Source organism: Schistocerca americana, chromosome 5 (genome assembly GCF_021461395.2).
Source record: "Schistocerca americana isolate TAMUIC-IGC-003095 chromosome 5, iqSchAmer2.1, whole genome shotgun sequence".
In the NCBI taxonomy this organism is placed as follows: domain Eukaryota; kingdom Metazoa; phylum Arthropoda; class Insecta; order Orthoptera; family Acrididae; genus Schistocerca; species Schistocerca americana.
Window position 1 is genome coordinate 164,612,189 of NC_060123.1, and position 26,744 is coordinate 164,638,932.

Below are 26,744 nucleotides of genomic sequence, written 5' to 3' on the forward strand. Positions count from 1 at the left end.
AAAACCCTGTTCGGTTTACCAAAAGTACTTCTGGACATTTTTGCTCCTTATTATATATCTTTTCCTGTCGATCTATTCATATTCAGTCTTCTTAGTTCAAAAATTCATCAGCTTGTAGCATGACTTTATAACTTAAAAATTACGGAAGAAATGTGTGGGTAATACATTACCTTATTATTATTAGAAGTGATTTGTTTAGGCGTGCTCTATAACTTGTTTTAATAATGTTTTACATTCCCGGTTAAGATTATATCACCAACTGCCGCAACCATTATGAAGGTGGTTGAGACATGTTCCGTTAAGACGCGTTCCTCTTCAGTTTCGCCAGGTTAGGATTCTGAAACCCTCTCAAAGACAGTTGTCTATAGCTTCATTAATACGGAATGTCTTTTCATTAGTGATCTTCCAATTCTCAATTGTTAAATACCCTGCCTAATCGAAGCTGAATGATTTGCTTCTGGTCTCCCAAGTAGGTCGAATAATTGTCTTGTTCCGCAAGGGCTGCTGGTAAAGACTTAGACGAAGGTACGTCAAAGCCATTTTCGCAGTTTTCAGATCTTTACTTTTGTCCACTTGGGGTGGTGTGCCTATTCCAGAGTTGCTGACATAATTTAAAATGTAGTCTTCTGACCTGCCCAGAGTTCTTTCTTTCATTTACGTATTCAGCCTTTCGTGGCCGCTACTGAGGATCAAATATTCCAAGTCGTCAGGCCCCTTTATTGTCATCATAAGGTTTCTTCTTCACAAGCCTGCGTTTCGACTCCTCTGTCCGGATGTTTTTCTGGACTCTTGCGGTGTCCCTGGCTAACTTCCTTCCCCTCAGGTGGTTTCATTTACAATAGTATTAATCAGATTTGATTGTTACAAAGAACTCTTTTCCATAGACATTTTACATTACACAACGGTATCTGTGCGCCGTGATGACTTGGACTTGGTGTGTTTGTGCTGCAGGAGAGAGCGCGGCGGTGAACCTGACGCTGCCCAAAGTGCCTTCGGTGCCGCTGTCCATGGACGACGACTCGCCGTACCTGCAGGACCTCTACTGGCCTCATAACGACTCCTGGCCCATCGACACCCTGGATGAGTTCGAGCGCAACCGCCTGCGAGGTCAGTCCCCTAGTGCCGCCTACAAGTAGACAACTATACTCTCTAGTCACACACGCTGAATGCTAATGCCAAGTATATAGAAATCACCTATACTCTGATCAAAATCGATGTTATTGGAAAACCAAACCCATTATCTCTCACTCTTTTTCACACACACAGAGGTCCTATATCACCCCCCCCCCCCCCTCTCTCTCTCTCTTGCACCATCTCCTCCTCCACTGTCTCTGTACACCTCTTCCACTCCCACTCTCTGTCCATCTGCTCCTCCTCCATTTGTCCATTGGATCAATTTCTTTCCATCGCCTCTGCCCCAAATATAATTCCATCTCCTCTTGCACCCCTAATTTGCTACCTCTACTCCCGCTCTCTCTGCTCACCTCCACTTCCCACTCTCCCTCTCCATCTCCTCCTCTGTAGCTCTCTGGTTAACTCCTTCTCCTTCCTCTCCATGTACAACTCTTCCTCCTTACTTTCTCTGTTCATCACCTCCTGTCTCCTTTCTCCGCCTTCTCCACTTCGCCGCGAGGAGTAGCCGGTCGGTCTGGGGCGTCTTGCCACGGCTCGCGCGGCTGCCCCCATCGGAGGTTCGAGTCCTATTTCGGGCATGAGTGTGTGCGTTGTCCTTAGCGTAAGTTAGTTAAATTAGATTAAATAGTGTGGTCCCACGGGAAATTACCACAATTTGTTTTTCTTCTCCACTTTCCCTCTATACCCCATCGAGAGAGGTGGCGCAGTGATTGTCATACTGCACTCGCTCTCGGGGTGGGATGGGATGGTTCGATGAACCCTCTTCCAGGCACCTAAATGTGATTTGCAGAGTATCCATGTAGATGTAGATGTAGATGACGGTTCAAATTCGCATCCGGCCATCCTGATTTAGATTTTCCGAGATTACCCTAATCGCTTTTGGCAAATGCCGGGATGGTTCCTTTGAAAGGGCACAGCCGATTTCCTTCCAGAGCCTTCTCCAATCTGATCTTCTGCTCTGTCTCTGATGACCCCGTCGTCGACGGTACGTTAAATGCTAATCTCCTTCTCCTCCTCTGTTCCCCTCTTTCTCTGACCTTCTCTTCGTGTCCCCTGTCTCTGTGTACCACCTCCTTTTTCCTTGCGTTGTCAATCTGCTCGTCTCCCATCTCTCTGTCCATTTCTTCCTTTCCTCACTTTGTCCATCTACTCTCCCTCCTCCTCCTCATAATCTGTATCTATCTCCTCATTGCCCCTCTTTCTCTCTCCACGTTAACACCCTCACTTCGAAAGGGATTTGGTCTTTCTTACCGCCACAGTGTTTCTTTTAAGAACGCAACCAATATGTGTAGAAAATTTGGCTGGAATTGTTCCAGGTGTGTAGGACGAGCTTTCCTCCCGTACTCAGACAGTTGTTAAATTCTGGTAAAAATTAAAATTATAAACATTTTACCACTTTGGAGGAAAGAATGTCAGTACGTGAAAGCAAAACTGTGGCAATTTTGTACTTCAAAGCTATGTAGCCTGTATGTCAAAACAAATTTAAAGAAATTAGTAAAAGCAAACTAAATAAAGGACCATAAATTAAACTAAACGCGAAGCCATGTAAAGTTCTTGACATGAGGATTGGTCGTATTTTGGTAAGCCGCTGAGAGCTGCGAGTTGAAAGTGCGAGATGCTGCGCCAAAGTATTGTTGTAAGCATTTCATTACTTGCTGTACTACTACAAACATATACGCTGCTATTTACAAACTACCATCAAAATACATTTTGATAAATTACCGCAAGCCAAGCTGTAACTGACTACAAAACCTTAACAGTTTTTCGGAAAACGCGCGTGTTTCATGTTACATTTCATACAGACACTAAGGTCTCATATATTTTAGTAAACTCACGTTTCATATCGACATCAGCTCATTCTACTTCTACTTCCAAATATGACGGTAATACAACTATGTCATTATTTTCAAAGTGTATATTCACACTGTTTAATGTATGCAGATTTATTGGCTCTGTGCACTATGGGACAACATCTGTGGTCATCAGTCCCCTAGAACTTAGAAGTACTTAAACCTAACTAATCTAAGGACAGCACACACATCAATGCCCGAGGCAGGATTCGAACCTGCGACCGTAGCGATCGCGCAGCTCCAGACTGTAGCGCCTAGAACCGCTCGGCCACCGTGGCCGTATGCAGATTTATTAAATCGACTACAGTACTATGGCTCTATGTGTACCGTTACACTTTCGTTCGTCATTTCATTAATTTCAGTGATTACAGGACAAACATTACTTCGTGAATTACAGTTTTTATCTATTCTTATTTGTGAGATGCTTTTCCCTTTCGAGATGTTGTGAATATCTCGGATATGGTGTGAATTTTGGTCAACCTTTAGATTAATAGCTTGAAATGATTGATTCACTGAATTGACAGATTTAACTATTAAAATTAACATAGGTTTCATTTTCGAATTTTCCTCATCTGCTGGCTAAAATTATTCGGGCTTCTTTTCAGCTGGTACGTTCACGCCCCATTTAACACTTCCTCACCATCTCCAGCCTTACCCGCTCTGTGTCTTTTGGTTCACAAATAGTCATTTTAGCAAAATACCATTCACATCCGCACGAAAATAAAATAATGAGTGGAGAAACATCAGTTTGTCTTGGTTGGAGATGTGTATTTATTATTTATGTATGGATGAAGAGTTTCGCCTGATTCAAGCATCTTCAGATTTCCCTATACAAAAATTCTATATGGCATTAGAAAGGACGTGACCACATTTTGCAAAATTAGAGTTGCCAGCAAGAAACTGTAACATGTTTTACTGAATATTATGTGGTGTTATATATGCCTGATGTCGAGTATAAACAACAGCAAATAACTGCCATCGCCAAATATTTGGAAACATCGCTCTATTCCGTATTAATAAACAGAACGGAATGTAACTGAAAAAGTTACACCGGGTGACCTGGTTTATTATGTGATTATCTACTGAAAAAAAAAATCACAGCATCAAGAAAGAGTTGTAAGAGGGAAACGAAACATGGTATGTGTGTCTCTACGTCTGAGACAAGATGTCTATTAAAGTTTCAGACCAACCACATAACAGTGACTCTAGTGGTGCTACTGCGAGGACACAAATCAGGTTTGTTTTAAATAGACGTTTCGTCGGTCGTGAGTGTTAGTGACCTTTGAGAATGGTCGTGGTGGACTGGTATTAGTGAGGAATTCCTTTAAGACTACAAAGAAGTCGTCATCAACAGCCCACAGAGTTTGAAAGAGGTCGTGTAATAGGGCTGCGAGAAACTGAATGTTCCTTCTACGATACTGCAGAAAGCTGATGCAGGAATGTGTCCAACGCACATTATTGCTGGTAGTGGAGATTACGAGAATGTACGGTCGCATAAAGATCGTGCTCCGGAAAGCCACTTGGCATTACATAATGACCATCATGATCAGTGTATGGCTCCTGCGCATCTTACTGTAGCTGCAGCAGCAAATTTAGCACCAATTTGCCCCAAAGTGACAGAAAGTACTGTAACAAATTGGTTACCTCAAGGACAGCTTCGAGCCAGAAGCCTTGTAACATGCATTCCATTGGCTGCCAACCACTGTTATTTGCGACTTCAATGGTATCAAGCGAAAGCTCTTTGTGGAACAGGGTGGAGGTCCATTGTGTTTCCTCTGCGGCAGTGATGGTTGTGCGTTGGTTAGGAGGAGGGCAGTTGAGGGCTTGCAACCAGACTGTTTGCGTACTGGGCTCCGATCAGGATCTATTGTCTAGGGTGCGATTTCGTGTACCAGTGGGAGCACTCTCATGGTTATCCCACGCAACCTGCCTAATTTGTACATCAATCTGATGATTCGACCTTTGTGCTTCTATTATAGAACAGCAGTCCAGCGGTTTTTCCAACAGGATACTGCTTATCCACATATCGTTGTAACCCAACATACTTCACAAAGTGTCCAGATGGTGCATTGGCCTACCCGATTACCAGATCTGTCTCCAATCTAGCACATGTGGGAAATTATCGGACGAAAATTTCAGCGTCATACAGAACCAGCATTAACCTTCCCTGTAATGACCGACCACCTGTAACAGACATAGGACACCATCCCTCATAATGATATCCGGCACCTGTAAACTCAACGCCTGCCCATTACCATGCTTTCATTCTAAATTCTGGCGGTTACTTTGCGTATTAAAGGAGGAGCATTTCACATTCCCAATTGCTTATCTCGCCCTTAAATTAGCCTGTGAACTTGCAATGTTACCCACTTAAATAAGTTAACTAGACTAATGTATTTCAGAAATTTCATTAATCTATATTAATTATTTCTCAGTATTGTGTTTTTTTTTCAACCAGTACGTTTAACACTCCACGAAACAGAATAAAAAGAAAAGACGACAGATTACCTTGTTGAGGGAAGCATCGTAGTCCAATGAATGAAAAATAGGATCAGGCATGCATAGGCTTGTCATCCATCCTTGATAATTACCATTTACATTTGGAGGTCCTTCATGTGTTTTCACTTTCCCGGACCACAGCACATTATTTTACTTTTTGTTCGACTAGTTAGTTTGATCCACATATGTAAAGGGATTTTCCACAATTTTCTTAAAAGCTGTTGTATATATGACTCGAAGTAGCTCCCATAACTTGCTGTTTAACCCTTCCCTATTTTGGCACCTAAATAATACCCCGTAACTAACAACTAACTGACACCAACTGCCATGAGATGCGGAAACTTGGTGCACACTTAATTATGTTCCCGTGCCCAGTACTATCTTCTTAGCGCATCTCACAGAAATAGTTATCATGCAACCTTCTCAGAGAAGTAGTTTGCATGGTAACAGATCTATGTAGGCCTGATCCTGGTCTGCGTTCAAAGGGACACGTCGCATGCCTCAACAAGGTAAACTGTTGCTTTCCTTCTTCTCCTACATCAACTTTTCGGTCATACTATGTTATACTCATTTGCAAGTTGCCGCGCGTTGTTTCCAAATATATGACATGAGCAGATATTCACTGAGGTGTTGTGTACGCTAAATTTACCATGTTAATAACATCATCGAATATTAGGTAAGCCCTGCTACAATTACATGCTAGTAACTATAATTTTGCTAAATAGCGCCATGCCACTTCTTACAATACGCATATTTTTGTGTAGGCCGGTCTAAAGATTCCTGAATCAGGCAAAACGCGTCATTGGTGAATAACTAATAAATATATCCCTGGGGCAAAGACTGACCGTTTGTATCTTCATCGTTTACTACTGGTTGCTGTACCATCGTTGCCATGTGTTCGGGAACCTATTATAAAATACTTTATACTTATATTTCACGTGTTGATCTGCTGTAGCGGCTTGATGGGCTAACTCTTTTATTGTTCGTCGTAAACATCGTCCATCGTTCCTGATTGTTTTATTAGTATCAGTCCGTCCGTTAACTACTGCGTTGGCGTTGCTTTCCATATCAGTTCACAAATAATTTCTCCTTTTTAATATTTAAGCATAAATACTAAACAGTGTCAGAACTTTCCTTTAAAACATACAGGACATAGAGCCCCTGGTCTATCACGAAACTCTCTTCAGTTGCTATCAACAATCGTCGAATTTTCTTGTGAAAATTTTTGGGAATTGAATCACTAAATGTGTGTACCCATTTAAGGCAACGAGATAGTTCGTAATAATAGTTGCAAACAAAAGAATTTACTCATGTGGTTCTTGTAGATCTTTGTCGAAAGTAACTCGTTCATTTAAAAAGGTTCATGAGTCACAAATGCCAAATTTTTAGGCGTAGGCAAAAATTTTCCATTATGATTGGAAACCCCAAAGGAATCATTACTGTTTTATTCACTTTTTGAGCTGTAGCTATCCTTCTTATAACAGTGGTGAAGCAAAAGACATTAAAACGAGTTACCCTTCTTGTTCACCAATGTCATTGTTAATCCCACCCCCACTATAAGCTTTTCGAAATTGTTCACAACATTCCATATACTCAGGAGGAATATATCTCAACACTTTGAATCTATTTCTTATGACATTGGTGGGCCCTCATTTTTTCAGGACGTGTTAACTCATTGTGAAGTACAGGATCATTAGAAAATCTGCTAAGATATTGAAATACATGTATGACAGAACCATCAATGAATTACTTTGCTTTCACTGGTCCAGAATATCTTGCATCATACTCAGAAGTAATCCATATAGAAGGGTAAAAGGAAATTTCAAGTTCATTAGGAAATATTTCCTTCCTTGATTCCTAGAGGCAAGACTTTTTGAAATAGAAAGGCCACAAATATTTAATTGCTAATATAGCAAAATCATCAACAATTTCCACTAAGAATCTACTTGATGCCTCTTGAATGTATATGGCATAGTCGTGAGATATATAGATCCTTTTATGAGGGAACACCGACTTCGTTATAGTCCTATCTCTATTAACTGGGAAAAACTATGGCCTTAAATACTGAAGTAACTTTTCATCTTCTAAATCTCCCGTACATCTAGCAGATGTCATCACAAGTCAACACAGCACTACTGAATATGTCCATCAACTACCACACTTCAACTAAGAATGCATCAGGCTACGCAGAGGCCAACACTGTGCCATGACAACACCAAAGGTTATTTAACAATAACATAATTTGCTCTCTCTCTGATGTGCACATCGATGATGTACAAATACCAAAGTGACATGATCACCTTTCATATCCTCCACCTTACTCCATGGGCTGTATGAAGGTCATTTCAGATAGGGATGAACAAGGACTGAATGCTAAACATTATGTATAGAAACATAAGGAAAACGCATTACAAATTCAAAGAGGAAAATTGTTTAACAAGTATAAGAGTTCAATAACTATAAGCAAAAACTTTATACAGAATTCAAGAAAATGTGAAAGATTAAGCAATAGAATTCACCTCTAGTAGGTAATAAATTTTTGTGTCTATGAGAACGTTCTGCACAGGGTTATTTTGAAACTTTATGTGTCACATTTTGTATTTAAGTTATATTGGTGAGCTACACAGTTTTTGCTCAGAGTGTCTGTATTACATAAGGCCTACAGTTTTGATGAACTGTCACATATGGCAGAAATAAGCTGCATGGTGAGAATAAATAGAAGACTGTTCTTGTCACCAAAGACCAAACTTCCTTTACCTCATTGCATAACGTCACAGTTGTGGAACATTATGGGGAATTGGCCTCAGTGAGACTAAACACAGTTCTCAGCTGACAACCCCACATATTCACAAACAGTAAGATGTCATAGTATCTGCTTGAAGCAGACTGTACATCCATTAATAACTCCAAAGTCATCTTGTAGTGTCGGCCGGTTCATTATGAAAGTCAATTGCAGCTTGTATCAGTGTATTTGGCAGAATATGTTTCAGTATATGATCAACAGGCATATTTCTTCTGCCTTGGGAAGTGTCAATTATTTGTGGTGAATGGTCAGTCAGTTACAATTTGTTGCATTTACAATAAACAATCACCTACATTAGGACAGGAATAATAGGAATTGACATATTGTATATACAGAATGCAGATGTAGTGTAATGGAAACAAGTATCTATGTACTTAGAACACTAAAAAAAAATTGCGGCAAGGTATAGTGAAATCATGTCAAACAATGTACAGTAATAGGCATGATAATAAATAATTATAATATCTGTGCAGAGTGACCCTACAGAGGATTTTACATATATTGAAATAAATATGTTTATGGGGACACAAGTGAAATCCACAAAAGTATACAGTCCAAGGTATAAAGAGGCACATATGGTTAGTCATCTCACACAAGACATAAACACATAAGGATAGTGGTCTCACACACACAGATAATGAGAACACACAAATTTATATATATATATATATATATATATATATATATATATATATATATATAATTAGTTAAAATGTGGATTAGGGAGTAACCAAGTTTCACAACAGATAACACTCTATGCAGTAAGTCAAACGTAAATCTATGACTATAAGTAATATAGTCAGTAATTAGCATGATATCTAGTAATATTTCATCCCTTAGTTTGTGCACCTTTTCATCCTTGTGCATAATCGTATCAAACTTTCAACAAATACTACTGTTTGCTGTCCTATTTGCTACTTTCTGTCATTTATTCCATATGTACTCATAAGTTTATATTATTTAGATCCATTGCGATATCTAACCGTTTCTCATCTTTGCCATACCTAATCACCTTCATATTTTGTAACCCTACCTAATCATTTCTCATATTTGCCCAACCTAATTATTTCTCATATTTCGTTACATTCCCTAATAATTTCTCATGTTTTCCCTACCTCATTATTTCGTTTTACATTCATCTTTGTAAACATTTATTAACTCTTTGTTACATTCTTCCCTTTGTTTGCTTGTTACACAACTTTCATGATTTCTTATACATCTGGCATGACTTATGAGAGCTCCCTACAGTGCTGCACACAACATAATTATTCTATTAATGGTTTTGCGTCCCATAGAAAAAATTTATACACAGAATATGCATTATGAAGAAACTCAACGAATGACACAAATATAAAAGGCAAATACAACTTGAAAATTCATTAATTTAAAGCAATGCATGTTATTATGTTACAGCACATGTAAATACAGCGAGACCGTCTATAACTTCAAACAATATGTTACTAGAAAAATGTGTATGAAAGAATCATATACTATGGCATGGAAAAAAAATCCGAAAAGTAAAAAAAAGTGACCACGTAAGGCTGAAAAGTAACATATACATCATCATTAGTATCCCACATATTACTTGTATATTGTCTGTCCATGTGGCACCTCACTAGTGAAGACTTCCATCTTCACTTTCAAAATTTAAAATATCCCGAAGACATAGAGTGTTATGACATCGTTTCATATGTATGTAAAGTTAATCAGTTAAACAAAGAAAAGGCAGATTAGTTTTACAGAACTCAGTAGAAGCTAAATTTTGAGTGCATGTAGCTACATACAAATCAGAAAAAAATGTCGTTCATCAGCATAAACAAGAGAATAGACACTACCACGAAGACATATTACAAAATTCAATGACATTCCATTTATTACAGGATTTGTCAGAGTACAGAAAAGCGATCAACGCTGAGCCACATCAACGATAAAAAATTTCTCTGCACAAATGGAGACAAAAATATTAACTTCTCGAATTTTGGCATGGTATAAATGTTACATTTAGTGTAAATAAAGGGCTCTTATATTTACTCGAAAGGTTGAGAAATTTGCATCATATAATTATTAAATCCTCATCATGGAAATAACTGTGTTGCCTTAAGTCACCTCAGTTTCATTAACTACTAATATCTGTCCACATTATTTTTTTTTCAAAAACTTACCCTTAACTCCAACAAGAAATAGGGTCCCCCATTGCCTAACCTTTACCCACTCATTCTCTTCATTAATCATCGTAATCATTACCTAATTCTATTACTGTATGCATCACAAATCTCTTAACTGTCATTTCTTGTACCTCACAAACATAAATCTCATTATCCTATTACAACATCAGTCACCTTCACTGTATTTATCTCAACATCAGTTTGAAGTAATATTTCTCTGTTCTCTTTACGTCCACTTATTTCCACGTAAACAACAATTCTTAGCTACGAGTATAATCGTAAATATTACAGTTCAGTAAACGCAGCATCACTGCCTCACAATAAATCCCGAAAAACTTCATATTCTTAAATACCTATCACTCTCCTTCACAGACAAAGCAGCTACCATCCCAGCAGTCTGTATATCTCATCAAAATTGCCAGAAAGTGTTACACGTCCCTGTATTACCATCACTTTTTACAGCCAAAAATATTTCTCAAGTGTACAACATATTGCTGATTACATGTGTATCCTCTCAGAACTGATATAAAGAAAATATACTGTCAGTGTTCATTTCAGTTGGAATTATTTATTCTTAATCGGTTTGTAGATGAAAACCTGTGTATCGACTCAGAACTGATATAAAAAAATTATACTCTCACTGTTCATTTTACTTGGAATTATTTATTCTTAATCGGTTTCTAGATGAAATTTCAAATTTCGTACTGTCTGTTTAGTGTACGCGTCGTCGCAGTAGATCTCTGGAGTTGTTGTGAAATAAACGAAGTTTGTTGCTCAGCGATAGTCGCCCGATTCTTGTCAAAAGTGACCAGCCACGCGACGGGAGTCGCTCAGGAATAAAGTGCAATAGCATTGTTATCATTAACTGTTGCTGTGAACTGTAATTGAAGAAGTATTTTCGAATAGGTGATATGCAGTTCCATCGTCTGGGTACAACTCTACTAAACAGAATTATTCTATATATTGTTTAATATGCAAAATATGATGATGTCCCTTGCTTTGTTTGTCTAAATAGTTTCAGTTGCCACGTCTCCTATACAAACGTAAGAATTTGTGACTAAGATGCCAGCATTTACAAGATAATTTGTGAGATTTAACCAGATTTTTCTGTCCAGACTGTAGCTTTTTGATGTTTACTCGTGCTTGCTGAGGTTTCTTTCTTCTTCCTGCAACCTTTTTGGTGTTGGATAGTGCTATATCTACGACTTCCCTGTGTTGCAAGCTTTTTAAGCTGGAAATGGTATTAATTCCCTGATACATTCTGATGATAGTTGATTTTTGAGTACAAGTAGCGGAGATAACGATGTGGAATCGTATGGCAACTCGTTGAGTATCTCTTGGAATATGTGAATGCGTTTGTCCCAAGTCTGGTGTTTACGATGACAATATATTCTGCACAGCCTGTTAATTTCTCGCTTAATGCATTCTGAGGGACTGGAATAAGACCATTACAGTGAAAAAAAAACCGGTCTAATTTTGTGACGTCATAAAGCTCGTAACCAAATATTTGATTGAACTTGAGGTCTGTTGTCGGAAATGAGTTTATCAGTGTGACCAACTTCTCGTACAAAATTATTGACAAGGGCTTTGGATATTGTCTTTTCAGTAGTTTTTCGTGAAGGAGTGAATGAAACTAATTTTGAATTCAGTTCAACAGCAACAAAAATCTACTATAATGATCGATGCAGAAGAAATGTCTCAAGGAAACATTTAATTATAACATCTATAAGATTCCTATGGCACAGGACGTTTCCATTATGTCCAACGCTGGGGTGCTACTCCAATGTCGGGGAGCCCTGGAAGTAGTGACAATGTAAGGGAAAATAAGCAGAAGATATCAATTGAAGTTTATGTTGGGGAGGGCACTCAACTTGAGTAGTTAGCGCTGCAGTATTAACGATTGATCTGCGATAGTGTAATGCTTAGCATTTCTGCCTATCGAGTAAGAAGCTTTGGGTTCGAGATCCGGTGGCAGCATAGATTTTAACTCATTTCTACTGCTTCGATCATTATTGTAGATAATAAAGGGAAACATTTACTTATAAGAGCAACAAAAATGTATGAGAATCCATCGAGCGATCTGATAAGAAGTCCTAACACATATGTTCGAGCCAACTCTTTTATTTTAGAGGGAATTATAGGAAATAATGGTGCTCGATATGTAATGATTGATGGTTTGGCTTTGTGACATGGCAGTTTGCTAAAACTTCCTATAGTCTATTCTGCATGTTATTAAAGTGACAAGTAGTATGAAGCTGGTGACACCATTTTCTCGGACCAAAGTGAGAAAAGCTGAGATGTGTATACCAGAATAACCTTATTTACAAAATCATCGGATATCAGCACAACCCAAAGATAGTCACTGCGTGTACATCTTTTGAAAACAATGTTGTTACGAACCAAATAAAATTGTCCTATTGCAATGTTTGTTTTGTCATACCATTTGCTTTTAACATCTTTGCAGTTAGGTTCTTTATCCTGTTCCTGCCCTATGTCTCGTCTAGAATAAGAGATAAAGATTTCAAAGGCTACCTTCTGTCCACGCAACAAATTGAAAATTTCCCTAAATCATTTTCAGAAGTGGTCTTGGCAAAACGAGTAGGAGGACGTGACAAAGAGTCCGCTACAACATTTTGAGTACCAGGAACGTGAACAACAGTGAAGTTAAACTCTTGTAGATACAAAGCCCATCGTTTCAAACGGTCATGGTTCAGTCCTGATGATATTAAAAATTGGAGTGATCGAATTCAGTGAACACCTTAGTACGTTTCGCAAATGAGAAGAATCGAAATTTAGAAAATGCTCATGTATTTGCCAATGTTTCCTGCTCAGTTTCAGAATAATTTCATTCAGATCTAGACAAGACACGACTGGCAGAGGCTATACTTCTCTACGCAGCTATACAATTGTCTTCAAATTCTTGGAGTAGATGAGCGACAAGCCCAAGTTTAGACGATAAGCAAAAGTCTCGTGATAAATCACGATTACCAAGTATTGGAACATTAAGAAGTGCCTCTTTCAAACTTTGATCCCAGTGTCGTGTGGTGTTTATTCCAGTACATGAACATAAGTTAGGAGTGGCTAGGAGTTTCGCAAACAGCGATAAATATTTGCTAAAACAAGAAAACTTTGAACTGAAATTTTGTAATAGGATGGGGGATAACCCTAATTGCTTTAAGTTTCTCTGGGTCTGGTTCAATACCGTCTGATTAAATTGAATGAGCAAGAAAGTTTACTCTTGTGTTTTTTTTTTCTGACAGTGATTCCCGAATCCTCAAAATGGTGCAATACACAGCTCAAAATACGGTTATGCTGTGACGAAGGTTTTTCTTCTATAATCACATCGCCAACATAGGATGTTATATGTCGTTTCAAGTAGTCAGGTAAAATAGCGTTCAAGCCTCGAATAAAGGCAGCTGACAAAATGTTGAGGCCAAAAGGGTAATTTATGAAACTAGTAGCACACACCAAAACATAAGGAAGCAGTATTAAATATACAATCTGGGTGTAGCTATGTTTGCCATAAACTTACGCTGAGGTATAATTCGCGCACCATAGAAATTTTGCAAGAGGTCTTCCGATGTTTGTGGTCTGTCTGTTTCTGTTCAAATAGTAGTGTTAATCCGTCTAGAATCTATAAAACAAGACTGACTGAGCCGTGTTTCTTCCACACAATATGTAGTGGCCTGTTATATTAAATGAATTCGGTATCTATGACTCCCTGTCCTATCATGGACTGAATTTTTGCCTCCACGTTATCTTTGTAGCTGCCTCGAATTATGTGTGGTTTAACGCAAAACTGATTGTGCTCTTTGATCTGGAATTCACGTAGAAAACGCTTAATAGTTCCTGCACTACTTCTACAAACAATGGAATGTGTGCGCAAAATGTCAGGAAGATTATTCCTTTCAGTCCCTCTACATTGCTCTACTCTAACTTTTCCTGAAAGAGATTCTGTATATGGATTTCCGCATCCATTTCATCGTAAACGGTATTTGCACGACTTGTGTCATAACGAAAATACTCGTATAGAATTTGCAATTCATTATGTATCAAAAAAGATAAGCAATTTATTTCCTCTTCACGTTTCGTGATCCAGCCTTGAAATCTTAATGCAACTGACTTATTTTCCACTTCCATTTCTACTTCTACGTCATTGAAATTCAAAACAGCTTTACATCTGTTTAGAAAATCTACTCTTAATACTGTTTCAGTGGATGGTAGTGGAAGAATCAAGAAATTCATCCAATTTCTTTATACAAAGTCTAAACAGGTTTGATGCTTCAAGTCAACACTTTTTCCAGATATCGCTCCTTGTATTTTAATCGTGCGTAAAGGTATATTCGGACACTCTGATGTTGTCATACATTTGTGGAATGCAGTGTCACTGACAACAGAAATGGAACTACCAGAGAGAAGGACAGCGGAAAAAGTAATGTTAGCTACTGAATATTTAATATTGGATGTACTACAGAGTTTAGTTTGTCATCAGTCTCTTCCAACAAAATGTCTCTTATGTCTCCACAACGCACGACGTTCAAAGTTAGACAGCGGCTTCTGTTGTGTGTTCCACAGTGTTGTATGCTGTCGAAGTCGTTAGTCATTGTCTTGTATTGCTTCCTCGTCGTTGACTATCCCCTGCATTTGGTGACCTCACCTCACCTATTTCTGTCTGCTGCCCTGAGCTTGTCCTTCCATAATTTTGACACTGTGAGTTACGATGCTGATTCTATGATTCTGTTGGTGCCGACTGTGTTGGTAGGTATTTGCATAGCTGTTGTTGTGCCGTGCATTTTGCGGATTCGATCTACCCGAAGTGCATCCACTACAGTTTGTATGATTACCTTCTGAGTGAGGGTACTGTCTGTGGCTGGTTTGATTGTTATGATGTATATGATTACGCATGTTCTCATTAGCGAAGTTCTTGTGACGCCTTTCATTTAGTTCTTAATAAGAGCTCCGGTAATTACTTGTATCACAATAATAATTCTTCAACTGCGAAGATTGTGCGTCATATGGACGACGTCAGATATCCAGCCTATAATTCCACCTGTGGTTTCGTACGACTTTGGTAACTTTTGCAATCTTCGCTTGATTGCGGCGTCTTGTCGCCGACCGACTCCACTTCAGAATTAGCATTTTCATTACCTATTGTTGGTTCGGTTTAATTTTTGTTCCCTAAACTGGTTAATAATCGGGATCCGCGCAATTTCCAGCAATCTCATATAAACTACTAGTATTTGCTAATTGGACAAAGAGGTTTATCTCATCCTGTACCGGCTCGATATTTTTCAATACCGTCTGTTGTGTTGTGCTAAGAGGAGCTTGCATGGGGGCTTAATTATATAAATATGAAATGCAAATACTTTTTAATTTACGTAGCTGTATGTCCGATTACGAGGTCTCGTAAACGGTTGGCCCTGACTAGTATTTGTACGCAATCTGACTGCATAGAACAACAACAAAGAATGAAAGAAAATTTTCATTAATACAATTAATTAATTAAGTCCCCAGCAACTATAAAACCTACGAAACCAAAACACAAGTGTAATTGTTCTGTGTGTGGGAGTGTGATTCAACGTACACATCTGGCACGGTTCTTCTTGAACAAGACAAGAAATTTTAAATACCATTTATACTGAAGTAATTAAAAAAATAGAAATACTATAATTGCGCAAGATAACCAGAATTACACTCTAATACAAGAACACAAGCCAGATGCTTTGTAGACTGAACCTGTAATGACGCATTATTTAAGACAATGAAATAATGGAAAAAAAAACAGGGAATATTTTACCTTCATATATATTGACGAAAAGCACTCTGATCATTACATTATCTCCATTAGCACAACATCTGCTGTCTAGCCCATCAAACAACTGCATAAAACATGGAACAAGCACACTCCACTACGACTTCTCGACAAGCACTCTTCACTACGACATCTCAGCAAGCACTCTTCACTACGACATCTCAGCAAGCACTGCCAGTGGAGACGGCGGAATAATACTCTTTGGCGCAATCCCTGGCGCTGTGGCTCAGTGTAGCCACCTTTCATATGCCCCTCCTCCACGGGCCAGAATTTGATGGTATTTTTGCCAGCATTAGTGGTGAAAATACCACCAAATTCGTCCACAAAAATACAGACAAAAATAAAAGATAATATTAATACCTAAATATCACATAATTAGATAAAATTTTGGCTTTGCACTGACCTTTCAATAATCTAATATATGAAATACAGTAAGCAATACAACTTCTTTCATACATGTGACTTTACATAATAGTTTACACTTTATTATTATTCTGGATTTACAATGTGAGTACATTTTTCCAGCACCTATTCTAGATTACAGTAAGTCACTAATTATTGTTCTCCACTCTTCTCTATTTGTCCATAAATCTTCAGGAATGTTGTTCTTCCTCATTGCTGACTGAACTCCCTGTATCCATGTATCAGGTGGTCGTCCCCTTTTTCTTCTTCCAATTGGTACCCAGTCGATTATGCATTTTGATAGCTGTTCCATTCGTCTGATGTGTCCATACCATTTAAGTTGTTTGTGCTCGATGAAATCAATAACTGAATTTTTACATTTCATCTTGTCTCTGATTACTTCATTTCTTATTCTTTCTCGTCTTGATATTCTTGCTGAACGTCTCCAGAAATCCATTTCTGTGGCTAATAATTTTGATTTCAGTTGCCATTTTGTTGTCCACACTTCTGAACCATATGTAATAATGCTCCTAACTATTCTTTTAAAAATCCTTATTTTGTTATCAGTTGTCATGTGTGTGTCCCAGAGAATTCCATTTAATAAAGAGATTGTCGTCTTTCCAGAATTTATTCTTGATCTAATTTCTTTGTCCTGTTTCCCATCATTTGTAATTTTCACACCTAAATATTTATATTCCTCAGTAGCCGTTATTGTTCGCATCCCTTCTTCTAATATTAAGTCTCCATTCACTCCACCAATTACCATGTACTTTGTTTTATTCATGTTTACATTTAGACCTGATTTTTTGTATTCTTGAATCAATTTTCTGGTCATATACTCTATGTCCTCATAGTCTTGAGCTATAATCAGTTGGTCATCTGCAAATTGTAACGAGTATATTGTTCTATCATTTATTGGTATTCCCATAGCGTGACATTTTTTCTTCCAATTCTGTAAAGTTACTTTTGTATATATTTTAAACAATGTAGGTGAGATGCTACATCCTTGACGTAATCCTTTTGTGACTTGGAATCCATGTGATAGATATTTACCAATTTGTATTTTTGAAATAGAATTTTTATATAAATTTTGAATTGCTTTAATTATTCTTGGATTTATTCCTATTAATATTAAAGCTTTCCATAGACTGGATAAAGGCACACTATCATAGGCTTTTTCTATATCTATGAATACTAAATGTACAGGTTGTGCCCGAACCATTTTTTTTCAATAATTTGTTGTAGGCAAAAGATATGATCAATTGTTGATCTTCCAGCTCTAAAACCTGCTTGTTCTTCAGCCTCCTTTTCTTTGTATTCTTCTTCTAACAAATATTTAATAATTCTTCCATATAATCTACTGAAGGTATTGGTCACTGTTATTGCCCTATAATTATTACACTCATCTTTCGCTCCTTTTTTATGTATCACTGAAATATATCCTACTTTCAAATCATTTGGGACATCTTCCCCATTTAAACATCTTTCGAAAAGGTTTCTTAACAATTCCATTAATTTCTTTGTTCCTAATTTTAATAATTCTGCAGGAATACCTCCAATGCCTGTAGCCCTTCCATTCTTTAAAGATTTAATTGCAGTTTTTACTGTCTCTATTTCCAAACGGATGTAAATCTCTGCTTGTAGATCTATCATTTCATTATATTCAGGGTTTCCTAAGTATTCTTCCCTGTTTTCTGTTAATAAAGTTTTAAAATATTTTTCCCAAGAGTCATGAGTAATATATTTAATATGTGTCGTTTCTTTGGAATTCCTTCTTAAATTTTTTATAGTTTTCCATGCTTCTGTGTTTCTTTTACCACCAATATAGGATTCAATTTTTTGACATGACTGTTCCCAAACTTTGTTTTTTGCTTCTGCAACCTTTTCCGGATTTTCGTTTGTTGTGCAGTAAGCTCTATTTTATCTTGAAGATTTCTGGTATTTAACCATTTTAAATATTTTTCTTTCTTTAATTTCACTTCCTTTTTAATTTCTTCATTCCAGTAGTATAATGGATGGTTTGTACGTGTTTCTTCTGTTTCTCTGAAAGCTTCCTTGGCGGCTTCATGTAGTTTATTTACAATATAATGATATTGATCTTCTGTATTATCAAACTCTGTTTCTACCAGTTTTCCATCTAATATCTTTTGATATAAAAATATTGTTCTTTCATTCTCAAAACTATTCAAATTATATTTAGGAATTTTGATTTCTGTTTGTATATTTTCTATAGGACAATTTCGATTTTCTTCAGTGCTTTTTCCTCTGAAGGGGAATAAAAATTTTGAATTTACCAAATAATGATCGCTAAGAGTTACCCCTCTATATACTCTTATGTCATGTATTTTTATCCTCGTTTGCTGTTTAATTATAATATTATTTAATTATAATAGTTTACACAATACACAAAAAATCAGTTTATACAAATGTTCACATAAAATGCTTTGAATGATTAGTTCCAGCAGTAGCACCCAGCAATGGTCAACAGGTGCAGACACCAACAAGTGACATCATTCTGCAGAAGCAGTTCCATTAGTGGCACTCAGCAGTGTTGAGCAAGTACAGACACCAACAGGTGACATCTTTTCAGTAGAAGCAGTCCATCAGTGGCACCCAGCATTGTTGAACAGGTGCAGACACCAACAAGTGACATTATCTCAGTAAAAGCAGTCCATCTGTGGCAGCAGCAATGTTGAACAGGTGCACACACCAACAAGTGACATTATCTCAGTAGAAGCAGCTCCATCAGTGGCACCCGGCAATGTTGAACAGGTGCAGACACCAACAAGTGACATTATCTCAGTAAAAGCAGTCCATCAGTGGCACCCAGCAATGTTGAACAGGTGCAGACACCAACAAGTGACATTATCTCAGTAGAAGCAGTTCCAGCAGTGGCACCCGGCAATGTTGAACAGGTGCAGACACCAACAAGTGACATTATCTCAGTAAAAGCAGTCCATCAGTGGCACCCAGCAATGTTGAACAGGCGCAGACACCACGAGTGACTTCATTTCAATAGAAGCAGTTCCATCTGTGGCACCCAGTAATGTTGAATAGGTGCAGACCCCAACAAGTGACATTTCAGTAGAAGTAGTTCCATCTGTGGCACCCAGCAGTGCCAAACAAGTACACACAGCAACAAGTGACATTATTTCAGTAAAAACAGTCCATCAGTGGCACCCAGTAATGTCGAGCAGGTGCATAACAGTCCATAATATTCACTATCTCTAATTAGACAGTTCATCAGAGTTTCTCAGCAGAAATTAGACATTTGCAAGTGGCACCCATCATGTTGAACAGGTGCAAGCACGTACAACAGTTTGAAGGCACACACAATTGCTTTTACAAAATTATTATCAATGCTCTTACACTAAACACATAAATTATAAGAAACACAGAAATCATATTGGATAATTGTCATATTAAGTATTACAAATATACAAACATCAGCAAACCTACAATACTTATGGGTGTCAGTGCAAGCCTCAACAAACAAGTAAAATAATACTTAGGAGGTAAGTCGGTACCACTTTTCTGGGATTAGGAAGGGAAAACACACAAAACACACTCACTCATCTTTCATCCACATTAAGTACTACTGTGTAATTAAATAGTGTTAACTGTGTAAATGCAATTCTGTCAAAATTTGATGTTCATCATGTGTATCAAGTAGTAGTGGCAGCAATGTATAACAGTCAATAATAGTCAGTCAACGTCATAGTCATCATGTCAAGACCAATGTTTGCCAAGCCAGATCAAAATGTACGGTTGGTGAACAACTGTCAGTGTGCCAAGATATGCAATTACTTCCTCTCTCCAAAAAAAAGTATATACTGCTTATTGATTTAACAAAGTGTGTGCAGACAATCTTGCTTCTACTTGAGTGTTCTAGTCTGCCATGTTCAACCTCCTTGTTCCATATAAACCAACAAAAAAATATGCTCCTCACTTACTTTACCTCTTATCCACCAAAACTCCAATAATCATTAGCATCACATAATCTTAATACTTCAATAATACCTCTTACGTCATTACATATAGACCTTATCATCAATATCATTTACCTTACCTCTTGTCCACCAAAACTCCAATAATCATCAACTTCACATAATCTCAATACCTCAATAATACCTTTTCAACACGTCGATACATGTAAACCTTATTACCAATATTATTTCACTTCCATAAGAACTCTTTCCTCTAGTCAGTCTCCTCGCACAAGTACAGATAAAATCCTAGTGCAAACTTCAATTCATCATCCCATACAATCCAAAGACACAATGTCCACACACAACCTCTGTGTAATCCATCTGAGCCAAGTCTTCTACTCATTATGAATTATAAAGTACATTTCGGTTACCTTGTCCATCATTAAATAAAAAAAATGCATACATGACCTCTAACAGACTTTAGTTTGAATAACTCTCAGTAATTAAGTACGATTACGTGGTATGAATGATAGTAATATTTCATAGTGTGTACACCACTTCAAGAATCATGGCAAATCAGAAACGTACATGTGGAGTATTTCTTGTGTCCAGTGTCACTTCCTATTTCAATTGCTCACGAAGAATGCAGTGTAATAACTGTCAATGGTCTAACCCTAGTGTTGGTATGTCATGTCGTTAGCTTCCTTCCTATTAGCATAAATTTCTACAGCTTCCATAAAACCTCCAGCTCATGTGACTTCTATGAAGTTTCTTGTACTAAGGTCGTTCGTCGAATTATAGCAGTTCATTTTCTTATCTTAAAAATATAAGGCACTGAGCGTAAGCAAAACATGCAATACTGAGTAAATATACCAGTGGAGAACAGAATGCCAACAAGTGGATGCAGCACAATTCCTACAACGAGGCTCTGCCAAGCGAATTATCTGTAATTAATACCATAGTGTAACCTAAACTCTACGTTCGTACACAGTATATCAGCAGTTCTATATACCAAATTAAAGAGTAGTTATGAAAACAAAACAGAAATGTGTAAATATGCAATCCATAAGCAAGGCAGCAAATATGTTATCTAACATAATAAACAGGTCATTAGCATCATATCAGCATAAGCAAATAAATGTTCATATGTAATCTTAATAAGTAAACATGAAGGCGCAAGCAGATAAATCACAAAGTATAACTTACATACATAACCACAGTCAGCACAATTAATCAGGTGACCATTATAATTTAAATAAATAAGCACAGCAGGCACATAATAAAAAAAAAATATGACATCAGTGAAAAAGCAGTGCAGCCAAGCAATGCATAATATACATAAGTAACAACCCTGTTCATTAATCAATCATATTCAAAATCAGTAAACACAAAGTATAAATCACGTAATCGCGAGCAGCAAATTACGTCTAAAGTACGTACCTAAGTGGAAATATGTTACCTGAAAAATAAACTCAATTAATCGTTACCTTTTTAGTTTATTCGTTTCTTCTTGGAAATAACATTCTTCCTGAAATTTTCTCGATAGCAAGTCCTCTTAACGTCGGAGTCACACAGAATTTACCTGAAGTTCTTAAATATTTTATAGAACCGTATCCTGAAAAATACTGAACGTTAATGACATAATTCATCAAGTCACTATAGCTTTATACTGAATTTAATCGGAGAAATTAGACTGTGTATTTGTTTACGGCTGTCAGTGCATTCGCACTGAGTGCTCGATCAGCTGTAGGCGCGTGACGTAGGAAGCAATTGTTTTCGGTCAACGACTGCCTTGTGCGGCGCGCAGACTTGACTGTTGCTTTGAGTATGTGCCGCCGCCAAAACACAGCGCGGTATCCTTGTATTCTCTGCATGTTTACATGTAGCTGTTAGTTTCTCTAAAGTACGTCATTCCACAAAAATTTTAACGTTAGATATATGATGTATTCCCTTAGAGCGCCGAGATTTAAGAGTTTCTACTTCAACAGTGCTATCATGTATAATTTTGCGAACTCTATATGGACCGTTATAAAGCAGAAAAAATTTGCTACACAAGCCTTTTCCTTTGTGAGACAAACGATGAGACTTAATTAACACCTTTGGACCAACTGACAAGATTTTTAAACGACCAGGACGCTTAGCTGATTTCTCTCTTCTAGCAGCCGCAGATGCAATATTTTGTAGAGCCATGTTGACAACTTCAGAATGCCGCAGTTTCCGTGTCGGCGGAAAAGGAACGATTTTAGAAATGCGATTTGTCGGTGCTTTGTTTTTTAATATTAATATAGGTGGTAAAGAAGTTGAATCATTAGGAAGTTCATTCCGAATGTTTTGAAAAATATGAAGATACTGATCCAAAGTTCTGTGATTCTGATGACAATAAAGTCGACACAATTTATTGATTTCTTTCATCCATCTCTCTGAAGCATTAGATTGAGGGTGAAAAAGTGAAATGAAAATTGGTTTAATCTTACGACGCCGTAGAGTACGAAGCCAAATTTTAGAGCGAAACTGTGATCCATTATCTGATATAACCTTATCAACATTACCCACTTCTTTAAGAAAATGTTTGATGAAAGCATTAGATACTGAATGAGCTGTTGCTTTGCGTAAAGGTGTGAAACACACATATTTTGATGTCAATTCCACTGCTACTAAAATGTACGCAAAACCATTAGTAGAACGAACCACTGGACCGAACAAATCGACTGCAGCCATGTCCTTTAATTTCGCTGGAATGATAGGAAACAACGGTGCTCTGTGAGAAATAGTTGGCGGCTTAGCTTTTGACGTAATTTGCATTTGGCAAGAACAGATCGAATACGTTTTTCCATATTACTGAGGTAGCAATTATCTCGTAATTTATGAAAGCATTTTCTGGGACCAAAGTGTGCATAACTGAAATGTGTGTACCAAATCAATTTATTGACCCACTCATCAGGAATACAAACTAACCAAACAGAGTTGTCGACCGATTTTCGTTTAAAAAGAATATCATTGCGAACTAAATAGTACTGTCTAATCGCTACGCTTTCCTTTCTCCTCCACTTCTCCTTAATGTCCTTCCAGATTGGATCCTTATTTTGCTCCTTAGCGATGTCCTGGAGCGAAGACGAAATAAAATTCTCAAACGCAACACCTTGAATATACATCAAGCAATAATTGTTTTCTTTGCAGTCCTCTTCAGCACTTTGTTTCAAACCCATAGGTGCACGTGATAAAGCATCAGCAACAATATTAGAAGAACCCTGTATGTAAACAATACTAAAGTCAAATTCCTGTAGATACAACGCCTATCGTGACAATCTTCCATGAGTTAATTTTGTCGACATAAGAATTTCCAGAGCTCGATGATCGGTGTAAACCTTAGTATGTCTGCCAAACAACAATGTGCGAAATTTTGTGAAAGCCCAAACAACAGCCAAAGCTTCAAGTTCCGTAATCGAATAATTATTTCCTGAATTAGAGAGAACACGACTTCCAAACGCAATAGTTTTCTGTACTACCACGCCGTTTTCTTCTATCTCTTGAAATAAATGTGTACCTAGGCCTTTGTATGATGAATCCGTCGCCAAACAAAAGTCTTTAGATAAATCCGGATGTGAAAGAAGTGGAGCAGCAACTAAAGCATCACGAAGTTGTTCAAATTCTGACTGAGCTTCCTCATCCCAACACCAATTAGATTTCTTTCCAGATAGTTCACATAAACGAGATGTGGCCAAATTGTCCAATCTAACAAAGCGTCTAAGAAAATTACAGACACCAAGGAAACTACGAACATCACGTTTTGTGGTAGGAACAGCATAATTACGAATAGCATCTAGTTTCTCTGGATCAGGAAGAATACCATCTGTAGAAATAATATGACCAAGAAATTTCACCTGAGAACGTCCAAATTCAGATTTTTCAAGTTCACTGTAATGCCAACTCTTGCAAAAATACCTAATAATAAATCCAAAATTTTGTTATGCTCACTCCAAGAACGTTTAGCAATAAGAATATCGTCAACATATGAAGTAATATTGTAACGAAGATAAACAGGTAAAATTTCGTTTAAACTACGAATGAATGCTGATGACGACACAGTGAGTCCAAATGGTAATTTCCGAAATCACTTTTAGGTAAAATAGTTTTATCTGGTTATTGTTTACTTACTCTCTAGATAGAGTGATAGTCGAAGAGTTGTTTTGACAGATGCAAAGAATTGTAAAAGAGTAGGCAGCGGTGCAGAAAACTAAAAGGGAAATAGCACCACTACAGCTCGGGGCCCTATGCACACTATGGCACAGATTCACTTAGTGTAGTGAATCCCCTGAGGACCTTAATAGCCACACATAATTTCCAGTTTGTGACATAGTGGCCAGTTTCGTGGAAGTGCGTACGTAAATTGATCTAACCATGCACATGGATGTATGTCATTCTTAGAATTGCGGAATATCTTAGATTTCCGAACAGTCAAAAAGTGTTTATAGTCAAAGTTTTCGCCTCGTGGCGACAAAGACCTACCGTGACTGTTCCAGTCCGAATGTCGATTATTGTCAAGTTCACGCGCCTGGCGCTCTCTTGTTGCATCCCGTAAATGAAACAAATTATTTTCTTCAAACCCCTCTGCTATTTGTGATTCTAAATTTCTTCTACTGTCTTTTCCTACGATTTCGCCTTCAATTTGTTTGACTTGCTTTCGTAATGCCTCAACTTCCCCTTTAACGGGTTCATTAAATTTTCCCTGTTTTTCAACATGCTTATTAATGTTCTGGTACTCTTCGGTTTCTGCAAATGGTAATGGAGCTGTATCATCCGAATCTCTGTCCCCATTTAAACTAAGACTTATCAGTTTATCTGAGATCTTCTCAACTCTTTCCGATGAGTCACCTATTTTTTCTTTCTGTTTATCTACGTCTGCCGTAAGTGTCGCGACTCGGGTTTCAGTAGTGACACATTTGGTAGTTAACTGTTCATATTGTTGTGTTAGGTTATTTAATCTGTCATTTGGTACGGATTCCTCGATTCTCTCAAATATGTCCTCCTTATCGTGTGCACGTTGTAAATTTAACTCTGATAATTTTTGTACTATCAAGCGATCTTTTTCTTCCCGTTCTCTGTCCTGTTCCTCTTGTCTAATTTCTATTGAAATCGGTTGTACTTCTTCTCTAATTTCTTTCTTTGGTTCATCTTTCATGTTTTTGAAACATGTCCCTATTCGTGAACATAACCGTGTTGCCATTGCTTCCATCTCTGTTTTTAATTCAGATCGTAACTGTGATCCCATTGTTTTTAATTCAGATCCCTAATTTAATATTGCACTCATCAACTGTTCCATATCTTCTGCCGTTAATCTCGTATTCTGAAAACTTTTTGATTGTGAAAAATTTTGAAATGGTTTCGGACTATTTTCTCGACTTATTAAATTGTTTTCCACTTCATTATACATCATACTGTTCTCCTGTGTTGGCGAGTTCGCCATGTCAACAGTTTCGTCATTCTGACTATCCAACATTTTTGCCTTTTTCATCGATCACGTAATCATTTACACAACATACAAAACTCGTCACTGTACGAAACATACACACAATGCCTCTTTATCTCCAACAATACCATTCACACAAAATGTTTCCCTCAAACACGATTAACGAACAATTGAAGTAATTGCACTAAATTGTCAAACGCGTATACAAGACAACCAAATTAAATTCTGAAAAAAATTCCATTAGAAGAATGACAATTACCAAAACTACACATGCAAAATAGACTACAATTACTAAACTACAATTTACTACAACAATACCACTGTCTACCATTTTTACAATCAGAATAATTCCAAGGGACGATCCGAAGCAGCGGTCGCCACGTGCATGGGGGCTTAATTATATAAATATGAAATGCAAATACTTTTTAATTTACGTAGCTGTGTGTCCGATTACGAGGTCTCGTAAACGGTTGGCCCTGACTAGTATTTGTACGCAATCTGACTGCATAGAATAACAACAAACAATGAAAGAAAATTTTCGTTAACACAATTAATTAATTAAGTCCCCAGCAACTATAAAACCTACGAAACCAAAACACAAGTGTAATTGTTCTGTGTGTAAGAGTGTGATTCAACGTACACATCTGGCACGGTTCTTCTTCAACAAGACAAGAAATTTTAAA

The 26,744-nt window shown here is 37.4% G+C and overlaps 1 protein-coding gene across 1 annotated transcript in view; it reads left to right on the forward strand.

Moving 5' to 3' along the window:
* The window catches only part of LOC124616123 (zwei Ig domain protein zig-8-like), a 282,641-nt gene that overhangs the window by 50,993 nt on the left and 204,904 nt on the right, over nucleotides 1-26,744 (forward strand). Inside the window, exon 2 of the mRNA XM_047144389.1 lies at nucleotides 952-1,107. Coding sequence (XP_047000345.1) covers nucleotides 952-1,107 — 156 coding nt within the window. The remainder of the gene's footprint in view (nucleotides 1-951; nucleotides 1,108-26,744) is intronic.